At 41.2% G+C, this 16,794-nt stretch overlaps 1 protein-coding gene across 3 annotated transcripts in view; it reads left to right on the forward strand.

Annotated features, from left to right (window-relative positions):
- LOC113580125 (SH3 and multiple ankyrin repeat domains protein 2) overlaps positions 1–16,794 on the forward strand; it is a 123,984-nt gene that overhangs the window by 50,320 nt on the left and 56,870 nt on the right. For all 3 annotated transcript variants that reach the window (XM_035525480.1, XM_035525481.1, XM_035525482.1), the window contains exons 11-13: positions 4,908–5,202; positions 11,267–11,409; positions 11,653–11,766. In XM_035525480.1, coding sequence (XP_035381373.1) covers positions 4,908–5,202; positions 11,267–11,409; positions 11,653–11,766 — 552 coding nt within the window. The remainder of the gene's footprint in view (positions 1–4,907; positions 5,203–11,266; positions 11,410–11,652; positions 11,767–16,794) is intronic.

Consider the following 16,794-nt stretch of genomic DNA (forward strand, 5'->3'; position numbering starts at 1 on the left):
CATCGAACGATCGCTTCCCTGCCAGTTCTCCCCAGTTGCACAAGGCCTTGCAGGACTGGAGCACGCTTAGCGACTCCCAGTTAACGAGGGGTAGAAAGGCCCATCCCCGTGCTCCCTGCTCCTCGCACCCCTCCTCTCTCTGGACTTGTTCTCTACTACCATGCTGGGTTACTTGCAGCTACAGTCTGTATTCTAATGATCACCAGCTATGTGTCACACGAACTGCTGCTTCAAGACTTTGACACAAAACTTTGACTTCATGGCAATGATGTCTTGAGAAAAACTATGACCACCTAAACCCCACCCCTAGCCCAACCTTAACACTTTACATTTGAATTGGCTCGTGCAAGTTGCTACAAATTGGTATAAATGTTTTACTGTGACAGCAACAGCAGGTGCAGTATAAACCAACGTAGTTCATCTAATTGCTCCCTTGCCTGCACTAAAGACTAATTGACATTAAATGTGGGTTTGCTGCCATAGTATTCAGAATCCCTCAGTCTCTCACTGGCTCCTACTGGAGTCTATGTCCTAGTTATCTTTAATTGGTCACAGCTTATGTGAGGTGTATGGCTCTACATCAGACTCACTGGTCCAGCATAGTACAAGTCTCCCCCAGTACAAGCAACACTTAAATTCTGCCTTTGGCTCCTAATTGCTTGTTTGGACCCAATCTGCATTTTGCTTTTAAATTAGCTGTGCTGGAGGGTATGAGAATATTGTGAGAAGCTACATTTATGAAGATGTTCACTTTGCACATCTGCTTGGAGTAGTTGCATCAGACATTTCTTGGTATTTGGTGTAGATCTGTAGTTCTGTGCATGGAAAAAAATCCAAGTGTATCAGTGACTGACACAAGTCTGTTTAAACATGACAAGCTAATGTTGAGGCACCTGGACATTCTGATTTGAAGTGAGAACAAGACTGGTAGCCTTTGTTTATTTGCCATACACACTAAAAGCAGATGGTGTACATTAGTCAGCATAGCTATACATGATTTTATTAGTCATATAGAATACAGTTACTCTCTGTTGCCACTAACAGATTGTGCCATCCTCAACTGAGTAGTGACACTGACACATATAAAAACTCCAGAAACAGCTGTTGTATACCAGTACAACAACCTCTACAATACTTCTACTTTGTCAGTGTCAATGATGTGTTGGGAAATAATATCTGGTAGCAGATACTGTAGTCCATATCTGGCCAGTGAACAGCCTTGTAGATGGTGGCTGACAAATTGAACTATGTAACTGTATACTTATAAAAATGTACCTAGGTTAGTAAACTAATAAGGTGTCCAGTGTGTGTTGGTGCACGGTAGGAGTTTCTAATAACGTAGCTGGTGCTTGTACACTAGTGGTTTAGTAATCATGTTTTCCAACAGTTAAAGGTAAGAGTAGTGGGGCAGCACTTGCCCACAGAGGTGAGTACTCGCCCACAGAGGTGAGATTGCTATATGTCAGGTCACTTACAGATTTAAGCAACGGCTGCAGAGTTGTATCTTAGAGGAGTTGTCACCTTGCTTATTGTGTGTGTGTGTGTGTGTGTGTGTGTGTGTGTGTATATATATATATATATATACTATATATATATATATATATATATATATATATATATATATATATATATATATATATATATATATATATATATATAATACTCTGTACTACTGCACACTTTTCATTACGTGAATGGGAGAGAGAGAGAGAGAGAGAGAGAGAGAGAGAGAGAGACGAGGATGCCGTGGGAATCACATTCCGTCTACGGCGCAAAGCAGAAGCATGTGTGGTGCGCGCGAGCCTTCTGTCATCCAGGCGCCCGTTCCAGGTCCACTAAACCAGCGACGCGACCTTTTTCGTACCGTTTTCGCGGATCCTGCACCTTCGTTCCATTCATCATTCGACAAAAGCACCTGGACAATTTTGCTTTCTTCGGACTATCTGGAGTAATTTATAGAACTTTTTTGGTTACGGAGAAAAAATGAAGTCTTTTCTTAGTGCCTTAAAAAAAGAAGGTAGATATATCTGTTCGTTTTGCTTTAACGTCATTCGTTTTGCTTAAGCTCATTTGCTTAATGCACGCCAAATTCTTTGCTGAAGCGTAGAATTTTCGTGGCGGAACAGCGAATGGGATTAGAACTTTAGTTGCCATCAGTCTGTAGAAATGTTTTTGGTTTTTTTGCAGTATCAGAAATGGTCTACTTTGAGTAATAAACTTAATTTGATATTCTCATGAAGAACATCACAAAGACACCTTGTCATAACAGTTAATGACTTATTTATCCATTATTTGTTTCATGTTCCAGTCTAATGTTGTACTTTTTGGCTATGAATGTTACAGATTGGCACTGATCCTTGCTTTTATTGCTTGTACTAGAGGACACTTACCCATATCATTTACAATAGGTGCTTTCACCATTGCTTAAACAGATTTCCCCCCTCTTTGCTCATTCTTTGATTAGGGATTTACCATGCAGAGAATACTTATCTGTAGAGACTCCTCTTGCTCTTGAACTGAAGCCTGTCCTAATAGAAACATGGCATGCTGTTGGAAAGGTTGTCTATGTGCATGAATGTGTGCGTGTGTGTGTGTGTGTGTGTGTGTGTGTGTGTGTGTGTGTGTCTGTGTGTGTTGTCCTACCTCCTCTACATGGTTGACCTCTGTTTTCACTGCACTAGGCTCTAACAGGCAGAGCAGTCTGCAGCAGTACGCTCTGTCCATTCCACAACTTGCAGTTTCTCCACTTGGCACCTCTGAAGCAGTGGAACAAGAGTGGAAGGCAGCAACATACTGACAAATGGCAGAAATCTGATTTATGTTCCTGTAGTATCTGTGAATGTCTCTGTACTCAGTGAATTTTGTACCGTCAAGTCTCAGTGTGAGAATAGTCAGCAGATTTAGCCAGAATCCAGTTACAACACACAAAATATGGCATTCCTCCTTTTGTGCTTCTTATTAGCGACTTAAATCAGGGGGTGAACATCCTGCAGTGGCTGTGACACCTGTCACATATCTGGAATCTAGACTTAATTCCCGTAGCCAATAGGAAACGAGCATGGCAGTAGTAAAATGAGCATTCAACACCTAGTGATGGGGAGTGAGAGCTCCATTAGCAGTCATTATGGCTCAGCTGTATATTCCCAAAGTAGTAGGAAAACCTCCAGCAGTGGCCATTTTGGCTCAAAATCCCAGCGATCTGCATGGCCCCTGTGATAATGATAATAGTGATGGTGGAAAAAGCGTTCTGGACCAAATGCTCAGTCACTCTAATGCAGTCATGTAAGCTCGTGTGGGTGCAAGCTCTGTTTAAGGGTGCTGGAAATGAAAGTCTCATAAAATTATCAGCGATGCGTTGTATGTAGCCTGCAGAATGTGGCCTGGAGTAAACACTTTGCTACTGCTTTATGCATCTGTCCTATAGCGTGATCTTTGTCAGAGTGGAAGATAATGAGTAAAAACTCATTACTAGAGCAAGTGCTACTGTGCATTGTTGTTGTTTTTGGGTATGACCTGCAAAATTAAATATTCCTTCTGTCTCTGTGTCACATACGCACAAGAAGGACCCACTTTCTAATAGCTGAATGAATCAAGACCTATGTGTCCAAATGACTTATGCATCGCATGCTACCCAGACTCTTTGCTCAGGACTGATCAGAAGGATGCGACACAGTACAGTCTCCTTTCCATCATGCTCTCCTTCCCATCCTGGGTTGGGGGGGTGCCCATGATACTGTCTTCCTCTCTTTGCTGCTTCCATCCCCATATTCCTACCCTTTTAGAAAGTTCCAGCAGTGCTATAGTTAAAGAGACAGTCTAGATAACACATTTTGAAATAGTGTGTGATGGAAAAGTTATTTTATAATTGCAAGAAGTGTGATGTTGTATGCAAACCAGCAGGGTGTCCCTTCATTGGTTTGAAAAGCAGCTCCTCATTATTTAGCTATTACACATTTTTTACATAGTTATTACTGAGTAATACAGATTTTCTAGACAAACTCAAGACTTGGCCTGGATTGCACTATTTTAGAAGGTAAAGGTAATTCTAGTTATTAGCCTGAAGGCTCTAGCTCTGTATGAGGAGCTGGGCTCCAACACCCCAGATAGCCACACAAGGACGCCACAAGGATCTTCTGTTCTGCTCTCCTGCTCTTTGTCAGGACACCCTCTCTCTGACTTCCAAAAACATGAAACATTGGTTCCCAGACCGACTGAAACACAAACGTGAAGGTTATTTTTGTTCTCCTACCTGCTAACGCTGAGGTTGGGGGAAAAAAACATTTCATTGCTGCTGTTATGATGACATGGGAGCAGAGGTCTGAAGTCTTTAGCTTTGTTTTACTCGTCTTCTGAAGGGAATAGTAATTGGTGTGAGCAGTGAGATGACATTTCTGCTTCCTGTTTTTTCCCTCTCCTCCTGTGATGTATGCTTTTCCCCCTCCATCTTTGGCTTTCGCCTTTCTTTACTTCTCTGACTACTTGCCTTTCTACCAGTTTTATTTATTCTATCCTGCCATACATCTCTGTGTTATATGCTCCTTCTTCTCAGAATTCTTTTATGGATCTTAATTGTCCCTTTTTTACCCTTCATCCTCTCTTTCCTTCTCTAAAATCCATATATATATATATATATATATATATTTTCCCCCCCTCTCTCTCTTCCTCTCTATCTGCTATATGCTAACTCAGCTGTCATGGTCTCTAGGGTATCAAGTAATGAATACACCATGCTCTGTTCTCTCATACTTACTTTCAGTCTTTCAGTCTCTATCTTTCTCCATTTTTGCCTTGCCTGCATACCCATAACAGTTTCTTTTCTCATTCCTCCATCTCTCTCTCTCTCTCTCTCTCTCTCTCTCTCTCTCTCTCTCCCTCTCTCTCTCTCTCTCGCTCTCTGTCCCTCTCAGTGCCTTTCCGCGAGGCCCCAGCGTATTCCAAACGGCGACGAGGGCCTCCGGCCAGCAGCCTGGCAGCCCCACGAGTACTGTTGCGCTCCAACAGTGATAACAACCTGAGCGTGAGCGTGGTGGGTCCCGAGCAGCCCCCCAGCCGCAGCCTCTCGCCCCAACTCCTGCAGCAGATCCAGCACAGGAGCCCCAATGGCATGGTGAGGACAGCGGGTCGTGGGGCCCGGGCCAGCTCTCGTGGACGTTCACCCTCCCTCAGCCGCCTGGGAGAGGAGCAGCGTAGGCAACAGCAGAGGTAAGTAGGGCTACTGCACACACACACACACACACACACACACACACACACACACACACACACACACACACACACACAAACGCATGCATGCATAGGTGTACATGCAAACATACATACATGGACACAGGATAGTGAGCTCCTCCCACTTGGGGGCATTCATAAGCAGCAAAATGATGCGTTTCCATTGCAAAATGGATGAATAAAGTACAACGTAGCACATACATACGCATGCATGTATATATATATTTACACACATGCATAGATACATATATTATGCACCCATGCACAGACACATATGTGCACTCATTATTGTTGCTTTGTGCAGACTGGGTAGTGGGATGGACTTAGTAGTGCATGATTTAGTGGATGATTTGTGGTCTCTCAGTGGTCCGCATTAGTCAACACAGTGTTTGTAAGTACTGTCTGACCACAGCCATTGTGCCAAGACTGTGCAATGATCCTGCATGGAAGAAGAGGAAGATGTCAATCGCGGTTCAGAAAAAGCTGGGACTGACTGCTAAGCACCACATTTGTTTTTGCGTCACAGTCTGTATGTGTGTTTGCATGTGTGTGTGAGGGAGACAGAGAGAGAGAAAAAGAGAGAGATAGATACAGAGAGAGAGACAGAGAAAGAGAGAGAGAATCTTGTCTGCCTTCTTAGGGTGTCTATATTGGAGAAGGAGTTGTGACGCTGGGCTGTGACAAAGCTGAAGGAAGTGAATTAGTAGAGATCCAAGCAAGTTTAAACCAGTTAATGAACACTCTGCCACCCACCACCCTCCTACAGTGTAGCCAGACAGACAGACATACCACCTGTACCTGCTGCTTCCTGCAGAGGCAGAGCCAGCCAACTCTGTGGCGTCTAGGTGCTCTATGGCCTGCTATAGCAGTCCTGATCCCGTTAAGCTGAATGGCTGAGCAAGCCGGCAACCCTGTTGCCCTGCAAATATATCAGCATCCCTGCTTATGGGAAGGGGGTGTCAGAGTTGAACACTCGCCCTAATTACCGCAGCAGTTGCTATGGCTTCCCTTGCCTGCCCCACCATTTTTCACATGTGGATTTTCTGTGTGTGTGCATGAGAGAGAGAGAGAGCGAGAGAGAGAGAGAGAGAGAGAGAGAGAGAGAGAGAGAGAGAGAGAGAGAGAGAGAGAGAGAGAGGCCACAAGAAACAGCAAGAGAGAAAGGTTAGTTTGTAACTGAAGTGCTAAGGGTGCTCTGGTGTTGTGTGTTGGTGTAAAACATTTCAATCTTTCAGCTGTGGTGGGCTTATCTTACTGCTTTGGACTGCAGCCCATCCCAAATGTTGCCTCATTCCTTCTGCATATTCTCATTCTAGAGGATTTTAGTGAGCATGTGATGTATGAGCATGAGGTGGGTAGTAACGAGCTACATTCACTCTGCTGCATTTATTTAGGTAAATTATAGAACTAATTGTACTTTAAAGAGTTATTTCATTTGTTATTTTAGCTATTTGACAAACTGATTTGGGTGCTGTTTGCCCTAACTTTCTTCAATAACTCCAAGCCACATTAAATGTGATGAGAGCACTTGACCTGGAACATCGTGTGACCTGGTAGGCTGACGCTGTCTAATATAATCTAGCACATTGCAGATTTGTTATACACAGTCAAAAGATAAAACACAACAAAAATATTCCAATATGTTGGCTTGTACTTGGTGTCTTCAGGATAAATGGATGGAACAGTGTCAGGAATCAGTATAAGTTTCATGGAAAACTCTTTTTAAAAGATATTTTCAAAACAGTAGTGCAAACCAGAATATTCTCTGGAAGTTGAGCTGAGACAGTCAAGATTTTTCAGAATAAACCGAACCCATTTCTCTCTGATTTTCAGATTCTTTGGAATTGTACGAAGGCTCATATTTTCTGTGCAACCAAAAAACTGTGCAACCAAAAAACAAAGCACATCTCTTCCATTGTTTTTAAAATAGTGAAAATATGATAGCTACTACACCTGGCTTCTCCTCTGATACCCCTTGTTTCACTATAGCATTATGCTAATGATATGGAAAGTCCCACAATTCAAGTTGATGGGATTGGTTCCTTGAATTTGTTATTTGTGAAACCCTGTCATTGGTATACTGGGGATATGAAAAAAAAGCTGAATGCTCAGCCAAATTCGAATGCTCAGCCATTGGTGTTGACTGCTAATTTCACTCATGATCACTCATTTCATCTTCTAGCATATAAAATCACCACATGGACATGTTTCTAAGATTAAAAAGGATTTTCACCAGAGGGGCTCTTTAAATAATTTAAATTCAATACACATTTTGTGCGATTTGTTCAGTGCCAGGTATTGCCAAGACCTGGATGGCCAAATATGGGTTACTGATATCCCTAAAGATGACCGTGGTACCACTTTGCTGCAGTAAGTTAGCCAACTGAATAACAGAAGTAGTAGAACATTATGAGCTGTGAATGGCCAAGACAAAAGGGGAGCCCTTTGCAATGATAAAATGTTTGAAAAGTAGTTATATCCTTTCCTATAAGGCTCACATATCTGTGCCTAAAATCATTGTGCTCTCCTAATGTGCATTATTAATATGAAAATGTTGTAATCCATCATCATCAAGGATATTCTGAAAAGCAATGGATAACTATCTATGAATAAACTTAAAGCAACAGGAAAAACTTAACAAATGCAACAGCTGACCTAAGTCATTACATCAAGCAATGCATGGTTCATGCTGAGGCATTCTGTCCATGGGTCTCTCCATGGGTCTCTCCATGGGTCTCTCCATGGGTGGCTCCATGGGTCTCTTCATGGGTCTCTCTGTGGGTTTCTCCATGGGTCTCTCTGTGGTCCAATGTCAGCTGGGCTCAAGAAGGAGCCTTCTTTCATCACCATCACCCTCAGCTTCCGCATCCTCTTAGAGGATCTCACCCCACTTAAAAGCTTAAAAACACCAGCCAACAGGTCACCTGTTTCTGGCCCTCAGAGATGTCGCTGGCATGCCTTTTCCCCTCCTGTCTCTGTGCCTCTGTTCTCCAGAACAGGTAGATGACAGCTGCCTTTCACTTTGAAATGTCAGGAGTGATACACACAAAAATGACTCAGGCTGTGTTACTGAACAAAAACCCAGTGTGACCTCATCACTCAGCATTTGTTTTCTCTATGTAATTGTATGTCTCCTTTGTTCATATTTAAAGACATTTTTGTGTCTTATTTGAAAACACAGTGACTAAGACGTGCTGGAGTGCTGATGCACCTCAGAAACTCTACTGGTCTGCTGTGCTGAAAGGAATGAATAAAAGGCCTATGTGGAGTTTTTAAGTAGACAGAGCTTTCCGCCCACCAGAAATAAGGTGTTTAGAATTCAGGCATTACTCTACAATCCATTTGTATTTGCAGTGCACATCTTGGCTGCTATCCTTGTGTAGGAGTGTGTTAAATTTGATCTTTGAGCCTGATCAAAGACCCCATTTAAAATGTTTTATAAATCACATAATCTGGCTGGCCAGTTTGATCAAATCTGTGATCCCCTTAAGAAGCTGTTAATTTACTGTAAATGCAGTCTGGTACCATTAGCAGGGTGTGAAATATATAAAAATGCATGTAGGATGCAGGCATGATTGCATAATTGAGGTGACTTAAATCAGGAGTTATCAGAACAATAATACTTTAGTCTAAACGTTAGGAAGCAAATGCATGGCTATTGTAAAAAAAAAAAAAATAAAAAAATAAAAAAAAAAGATGAAATTAACATTGAATTAATGATGATTTTAAAACACCAAATTAAATTTCAGTGTATTATGAATTTTAGTATACATTACTAAAATTAAATTAAATGTCACACTTTTAATAGCTGAGTGAGCAGGTTAGTTTTTGATTCCATCAAATATGTAACACTTTTTTTGTCATGTTTTTCTATGTCAGTGGTACTGATGAAAGACCCTAGTCCTACATGCAATAATATGATAGTGCTAAAGTGTGCTTCATCTTGGACTCATCTGGGAATAGAGATGCTTTGGCACTGGCATTAAAATGATCAGCACCCAATCTGGATCTCTGGAACAATTGTCTTCTTTTTTGTGTTCATGTGGACTATTACATTAGTTTAGCTGCATATTTCCCAGCAAAGTGCAGCAAACTGCTTCAGAATTCTAGTTAAGTGAGTTAGTAGTTTTACCTTTATGGAAATTGGAGGCTATAAATGTAGGTAGAATATATACTTACCACTGAGGGAAAAAATGGTTCTCTTCTTTTAAAATAAAAAAATCTATATATAATAATCAAAATTTCAAATGTTTAAAATATGAAATATAGCAATGAATAATAAAAAAAACACCTCTTGATTTTATGAAGGATAAGTTAATTTAACTACTTTAACTAGTACTTTTGTGATTTTAGAAACAATGGTCACATCAGAGATACTTGGAAAACAGTTAAAGTATACAGTAGTGGCCAAAAGTTGAGACTGACAAATTTCGGTTTTCACAAAGTTTACTGCGTCAGTTTTTTAGATCCTTTTTTTCAGATGTTTATATGGTATAGTGAAGTACAATTATAAGCAATTAAGTTTAACTTTTTATTGACAAATACATCCAGTTTAAGCAAAGACCATGTTGACCCTTTTTTGCAACTTCTACAATTTGCGTTGGCATGCTGGATCTCAGCTTCTGGACAAATCTTGACTGATGGCAACCCATTCTTGCCTAATCAGTGCTTGGAGTTGATCACAGTTTCTGTGTTTGTCCTCCCTCTTTCTGAGGATTGACCACAGGTTCTCAATGGGATTGAGATCTGGGAAGTTCCCTGGTGATGGACCCAAAATTTCAATGTTTTGTTCACCAAGCCACTTGGTTATCACTTTTGTCCAGATGTCCCAAACAGTCCGAAGGGGGATTCATCAGAGAAAATAACTTTACCCCAATCCTCTGCAGTCCAATCCTTATACTTCCTGCAGAATGTCAGTCTGTCCTTGGTGTTTTTCTTGGCGAGAAGTGGCTTTTTTGCTGCCCTTCTTGACACCAAGCCATCCTCCAAAAGCCTTCACCTCACTGTGCATGCAGATGCACTCACATCTGCCTTCTGCCATTCCTGAGCAAGCGCTGCACTGGTGATGACCTGATCCTGTAGCCGCAGGAGGAGTAGCCTTTAGGAGACGGTCCTGGTGCTTGCTTGACTTTCTTGGGTGCACTGAAGCCTTCTTGACTGCAATTGAACCTCTGTCCTTGAAGTTCTTGAAGATTTGAAAAATGGTTGAATTAAATCAGCTGCTTCGTCCTGGTTAACACTTTCTCCTGAGTTAACGAGAAGATCACTAAAATGATGTTAGCAGGCCATTTTGTGGCAGGACTGAAATGCAGTGGCTGGAATCCAGTCATTTTTGTTATTAATTTTCATGGCAAGGAATGACTTTTCAATGAATTGCAATTCATCTGATCACTCTTCACAATGTAAAGTTAATGAAAATTGCCATCATAAAAACTGAAGCAGCAAACTTTGTGAAAACCTAAATTTGTGCTAGTCTCAAAACTTTTGGCCACGACTGTAGTACTTAGCATTTCACCCAAATGGATATCCAGAATATGTAACTACAGTCTTTGTCCATTAGATGGCGGTGTTAGGTTGCCAGCCAGAAGAGACATTCACAATTCGTTCACAGGATATGAACCCTGTTGGAAATTATTTGGAAGTTTAGTTATCTCATTCACATTCTTGCAGACACTTTATATTTCATATTTTTCTTTGTCATGTAAGTACATACAACCAATATGTATTTAACATATAGGTTGTGCTCTTTAATCTTAATAAAAGTGGAAATAAATGGTGCTGTAATGTTCATTGTCTTAGGAGGTAATCATAAATTAAAGACTGGTGTTCTTTTTACTAGTAGAATATCTGGATCGATAGGCTACAGAGTCCTTTACTGTCCTTGAGTACTGAGTAGGAGAGAATAAATGTGCAAGAGACATGGAATGAGTGCATTATATGTTTGTGTGTATGTGTGTGTGTGTGTGTGTGTGTGAGAGAGAGAGAGAGAGAGAGAGAGAGAGAGAGAGAGTCTTCATCACCCTCCTCATCCTCTTGCTCCTAGAGCCAGTGTTGGCAGTCTGGATGGGATGGGCTTTAGGAGGAAGCTGTACAGCGCCGTGCCTGGACGACACTTTGTGGCCGTGAGACCCTACCAGCCACAGGCTGAGGGTGAAATCACGCTCTACAAAAATGACAGGGTCAAAGGTTAGCTCACACAAAGCAATCAGAATGCACGTTTCTTAGAACCCGAACCCTCCCGGAGGAGACGGAGCTGGCCACTGTGCCTCTTGACTTGCTTTTTTACACAGTATCCACTGTAAGAAGCACCATGTGAATTCAAAAAGTGAAGTGAAGTAAACACTAGACACTGTAAGTGCTGTAAGGGTCAGGTGGATACAGTTTCTGCACTCATTTGACTGTCCTCTCTCCCCCCTGCTCCTGGCCCAGTTCTCAGCATCGGCGAGGGAGGTTACTGGGAGGGCAGTGCTCGCGGCCATGTGGGCTGGTTCCCCGCTGACTGCGTGGAGGAGGTTCCCAGCAAGTCCAGCGAAGAGCGACCGCGTAAGTGTGTCCGTGCGATGGGATTCTTACATCACTGTTCTCTACAGTCTGTATGGAGAGACGGGGGGTTGGAGGGAGGGATGGAGCGAGTAAGACAGAGAGAGAGGGAGGAAGAAAAAAGATGCCCCCTTCTGACCATTGTCAGCTGACTACTATATGGATATCAGTGCTTGTGTGTGTATGTGTGTGAGTGTGTGTGATGAGTGTGTGTAAATGGCTCTGATCCCAATGCTTAAGATACCCCTGGAAGTCATAGAATATGGAGTGGAATTTCATCAGGATAAGAAAGTGATGAAAATAGTCTAATTAACATCCTCCTGCTTAATAAATTGTATTTGTTTCAATATTGATATTTATATGCATACATATTAAATATATAAATATACTTCAACAGCCACCCTCTACCCTGGTCATCACCAGTCATCTTCTGACCATGGGGCCACTGCTGACCAGATATAATTTAGGAAGCGGTATTAACAGTGTGTTGTGGGTGTTAAGCTTGTACCAGATGATCAGACCCAGCAGTGTAGCAGGGGTGTTTTATACCTGTAGAGTGGTCCAACACCCAGAAATATCCAACCGATCACAGTTCTGTGGTCCCAGCCTCTCTACTGAGGAAGGATGGTTAGCAACAGCTGCCCATGGCAACAGATGGGCAATTGACTGTGCACTTACAGTGGGGGTTTTGATAAAATGGTATCTAATAAAGTTCTGCCTTGAACTGCTCAAACAGTATATAGATCAAAATCTTTGGTGAAGTAAATTGAAACTTCTGTAGCTTATATACTTAAAGTTTTACTTTAACTTGTGTGTGTCCATGTACATGTGTATAGTGTTTATATCACCTTGCTGGGCATAATGACTCAGAGGTGTTCAAAAGCATGAGGTGATTGTTTAAACAGAGTGACAATAGGACAAATGCACCAGAAACCAGAACAAGGCAACAGGCTGAACAATAAGGAGAGAGACAGTGACACAAAACAAGTGTGAGGTTTTGCAACTTACAAGTACAGGAACAGTCCACTAATGATGATGATAAAGAATGAATCTACTGAGTCTAGTAATGATTCGATAAAGGATGAATATAGGAAGAGTTCACTAACAAGGATAAAGGATGAGTACAAGAAGAGCCCACTAACAAGGATAAACGATAAGCATAGGAAGAGTCCAATAACAAGTCCCTAAATGAACAGTAGGTGTGATAATTCCGGGGAGGCATAGAGCCAGGGACGCACTGCCAGGGCAGACTCGACCCAAGGACAAAATGTGGAGACAAGGCCATTTTCATGGTCCTGTTAGAAAGGGAGTGATTCACAAAATGTGGCTATTATTTAAAATCTAAAAAAAGAGAAAACCTGGTTCTCTGTTAATAAATAAAGTTACTGAAGGAATTAAAGTGTGTGTGTGTTTAAAGTGTTTTGCACCAACACCACTGTTTTGGCATACTAGCCCTTACTGCTCTCTAGCTGTTTATCAGTTTTTCCCTTGGATTTAACTACATTCTACCTGGATGCCAACAAGTTCCACCAGACATCGAAAACTACTTTATCGTCACAAACTACAGCCAAAGAACTACCAAAAACGTAAGTAACTAACATTTTGCTTCCCCATCTTAGCTGCTCTCGTTCTCCGTCAGTGTGCTGAATGCAACATGTTTAGTTATTCTTTGTCCGTCGTTAGCGATAGTTTTATCTGTGAGACGTATAGATTAATTGGTAGTCTGACGGAGAAGATTCTAGTGCTAGAAGGGCGCATCCAGACCTTAGAAAGTGTTAAGACCTATCGAGAAGCTAGAGGTACAAGCTCTGGATGCCTTAGGGAAAGTTAGCAAGCCCACAACTGGGTGATGCTACGGCGAAATAACCGAGTCTTGGCTCGCCCACAGGAGCACTACACACCCCCAATTTTCCCCACTCAGCCAAACACCCGTTGAAAGAGCTCTGGTTATATGGGACTCCATTTTGCCACATGTGAAAATAGCCTTTAGGGACACCAGCAGCAGCAGTTAGTGGTATACCAGGGCCCAGGGCGCCAAGGTAATCTTAACATTGCAGGTAATCTTAAGGTTTTTAGGCAAGCATTGGTTTTCTAAGATAGTTATTGACATAGGAGCAAACAATATACACCTTCGTCAGTCAGAGATTACTAAATATAATGTTGAAGAGGTGAGTCAATTAGCGAAGGCGATGTCCCATGCTGTAGTATGCGCTGATCCCATCCCAATGGGATGTAACGTACATCCGGTTATCTTCCTTATCGACTGCTGGATGTCCAAGTGGTGTTCAGAACAATGTGGGTTTAAAGATAATTGGAACACATTCGAGGGCAAGCCTGGCCTTTTAGGGCGGAATGGTATCCATCCTACTAAGAAGAGCGCTGCTCTCCTTTCCTGTAACCTAATCTATGACAATCCATAGCAGAGGCCAGGCAGCAGCAGACAAAGAGGCTAAACCAACTGTCTGCTGGTCGTGACTTCACCCGAGGTTCATAATATAGTATGTGTGTGTGTGTGTGTGTGTGTGTGTGTGTGTGTGTGTGTGTGTATAGATAGATAGATAGATAGATAGATAGATAGATAGATAGATAGATAGAGAGACAGAGAGAGAGAGAGAGAGACAGAGAGAGAGAGAGAGACAGAGCTCGGTTCCCCGAGCTAAGCAGAAACACAGAAAACAAAGAAAAACATAACATAAAATAAAGAATAACATAATTAGTATTAAAGAAACTGATTCACAGAACACTGCCTGCAGTGTTATCTAAAACTGGGATTATTAAATTTTAGATCCCTAACATCTAAAGCAGTCATGATAAGTGAAATCCTAAAAGAACATAGATTTAATGCACTTTGCCTTACAGAAACCTGCATCAAGCCAAATGAGTACATAGCTTTAAATGAAGTGAGTCCTTCTGGCTACAGCTATTCACACCACACTTGTCTAACTGGCCGCAAAGGCGGCATTGCAGTTATTTATACTGACACATTGGGGATGAACCTGAAAGCTGGTTATGAGTTCAAGTCCTTAAGATTTATTTTCACAAGCATAAATGATGTAGCCAGTGATAAGAAGTCCACCCAGCCTCTTCCACTAATTGGCATCTATAGGCCACCAGGACCCTACTCAGAATTTATTAAAGAATTTGCTGATTTCCTTTCTAATCTAGTCACTCTAGTAGAAAGAGCCATTATTGTAGGTGCTTTCAATATTCACTTTGATAATGCCCAAGAACCTGAGACTGGCCTTTAGTTCTATATTAGAATCAATTGGTTTCACCCAATGTATAAGAGAACCCACACACTCTGGTGGACATACGATTGACTTAGTACTGACATATGGTTTAGACATAGAGAATGTAGTTATACTAGCCCAGTCAGATGCCATCTCAGACCATTCCCTAATTTCATTCAAACTACATATGAGCCACAATATAGTACACCTTGCTATCATACCAGACACACAATCACGTCAGCCACTGCACCTAGATTTATTGCAAATCTCCCAGTTTTATCATTTGTGATTAGGATACCTTCAAACTCCATGGAACTTGATCAAATAACTGAATGCTTAGAATCAGTATTCTGCTGCACACTCAATGATGTTGCTCCACTTAAGAATAAAAAAATTAGGGACAAAAATTTAGTACCTTGGCATAATGATCACATTTGCAATTTAAAACAAAACACTCAAATGTAAGAATAGAATGTAAATGGCACCACACTAAGATTATAGTCTTCCATCTTGCATGGAAGCAGAGCCTTCTCAAGTAAAGAAAGACACTTATTACCACTCAAATATGTTTATATCTAGACTCTAATAGAAAATAACAAAAATAATCCTAGATTTCTATTTAGTACAATTGCACATCTAACTAACATTGACAACAATGCTCAGATTACATCACACAGTAGTAATGAGTTCATAAATTTCTTTAACGAGCAAATTAAGCACATTAGAGATAACATTAAGAGTATTAATGTGACATCGGGCAGCTACTTGGATATCAGAACAACCAAGCCAAAAAGGGCTCTAGAATCCTTTACACCTATCCAAAAGCCAGCACTTGCATCTCTGATCTTGTGCTCAAAATCCTCCACTTGCTTACTAGATTCACTGCCCACACACTTTCTTAAGGAAATCCTACCTGAAGTAATTGAACTTTTGCTAAATGTAATTGAACATTGGCTACATTCCTAAATCATTTAAATTAGCATTAATCAGACCATTTATCAAAAAATCTAACCTCGGCCCATGTCAGCTGTCAAACTACAATCCGATCTCAAACCTTCCATTTATTTCCAAGATCCTAGGAAAAGCTGTAGCTCAGCAGCTAAGCTCATATCAGAATCAGATACATGAAGTCTTTCAGTCAGGGTTAGGCCTAATCATTGTACAGAGATGGCACTAATTAAAGTAGTTAATGGCCTGTTGTTGGCTTCTGACCAGGGTTATGACTCTTTGCTTATATTGCTTGATCTGAGTGCAGTATTTGATACTATAGATTACAACATTTTACTAGCTAGACTTGAGAATGTTGTTGGGATTAGGGGAATAGCCCTTTCCTGGTTTATATCTTATCTAGCCAGTTGCTACCAGTTTGTTAACATAAATGGAGACTTCTCAGCATACAATAGGTTTAGCTATGGTGATCCACAAGGATCTGTTCTAGGGCCTTTGCATTTTTTATATATATATGCTACCTCTAGGTGACATTATACATAAACACTGTGCTAGTTTCCACTGCTATGTTGATTATACTCAACTATGTATGAGCCAAACCAGGAGACATATATCATCTTGGTAGTATTGACGAATGCATAAAGGACGTCAAACACTGGTTGTTGAGGAACTTTCTCTGACTTAATCCTGACAAAGCAGAGGTGCTTCTATTAGGCCCAGAGATAGCTAGGTCCTTGCTCTCTAATTACTCAGTGAACCTCAATGGTCTCCCAATCGCATCTTTTCTAAAAGTTAAAGATCTTGGAGTCATTATGGATCCCAGTCTCTTGTTCGAAGCTCATGTAAATAAAAT

This window comes from Electrophorus electricus, chromosome 4 (assembly GCF_013358815.1).
Source record: "Electrophorus electricus isolate fEleEle1 chromosome 4, fEleEle1.pri, whole genome shotgun sequence".
NCBI classification, from domain to species: domain Eukaryota; kingdom Metazoa; phylum Chordata; class Actinopteri; order Gymnotiformes; family Gymnotidae; genus Electrophorus; species Electrophorus electricus.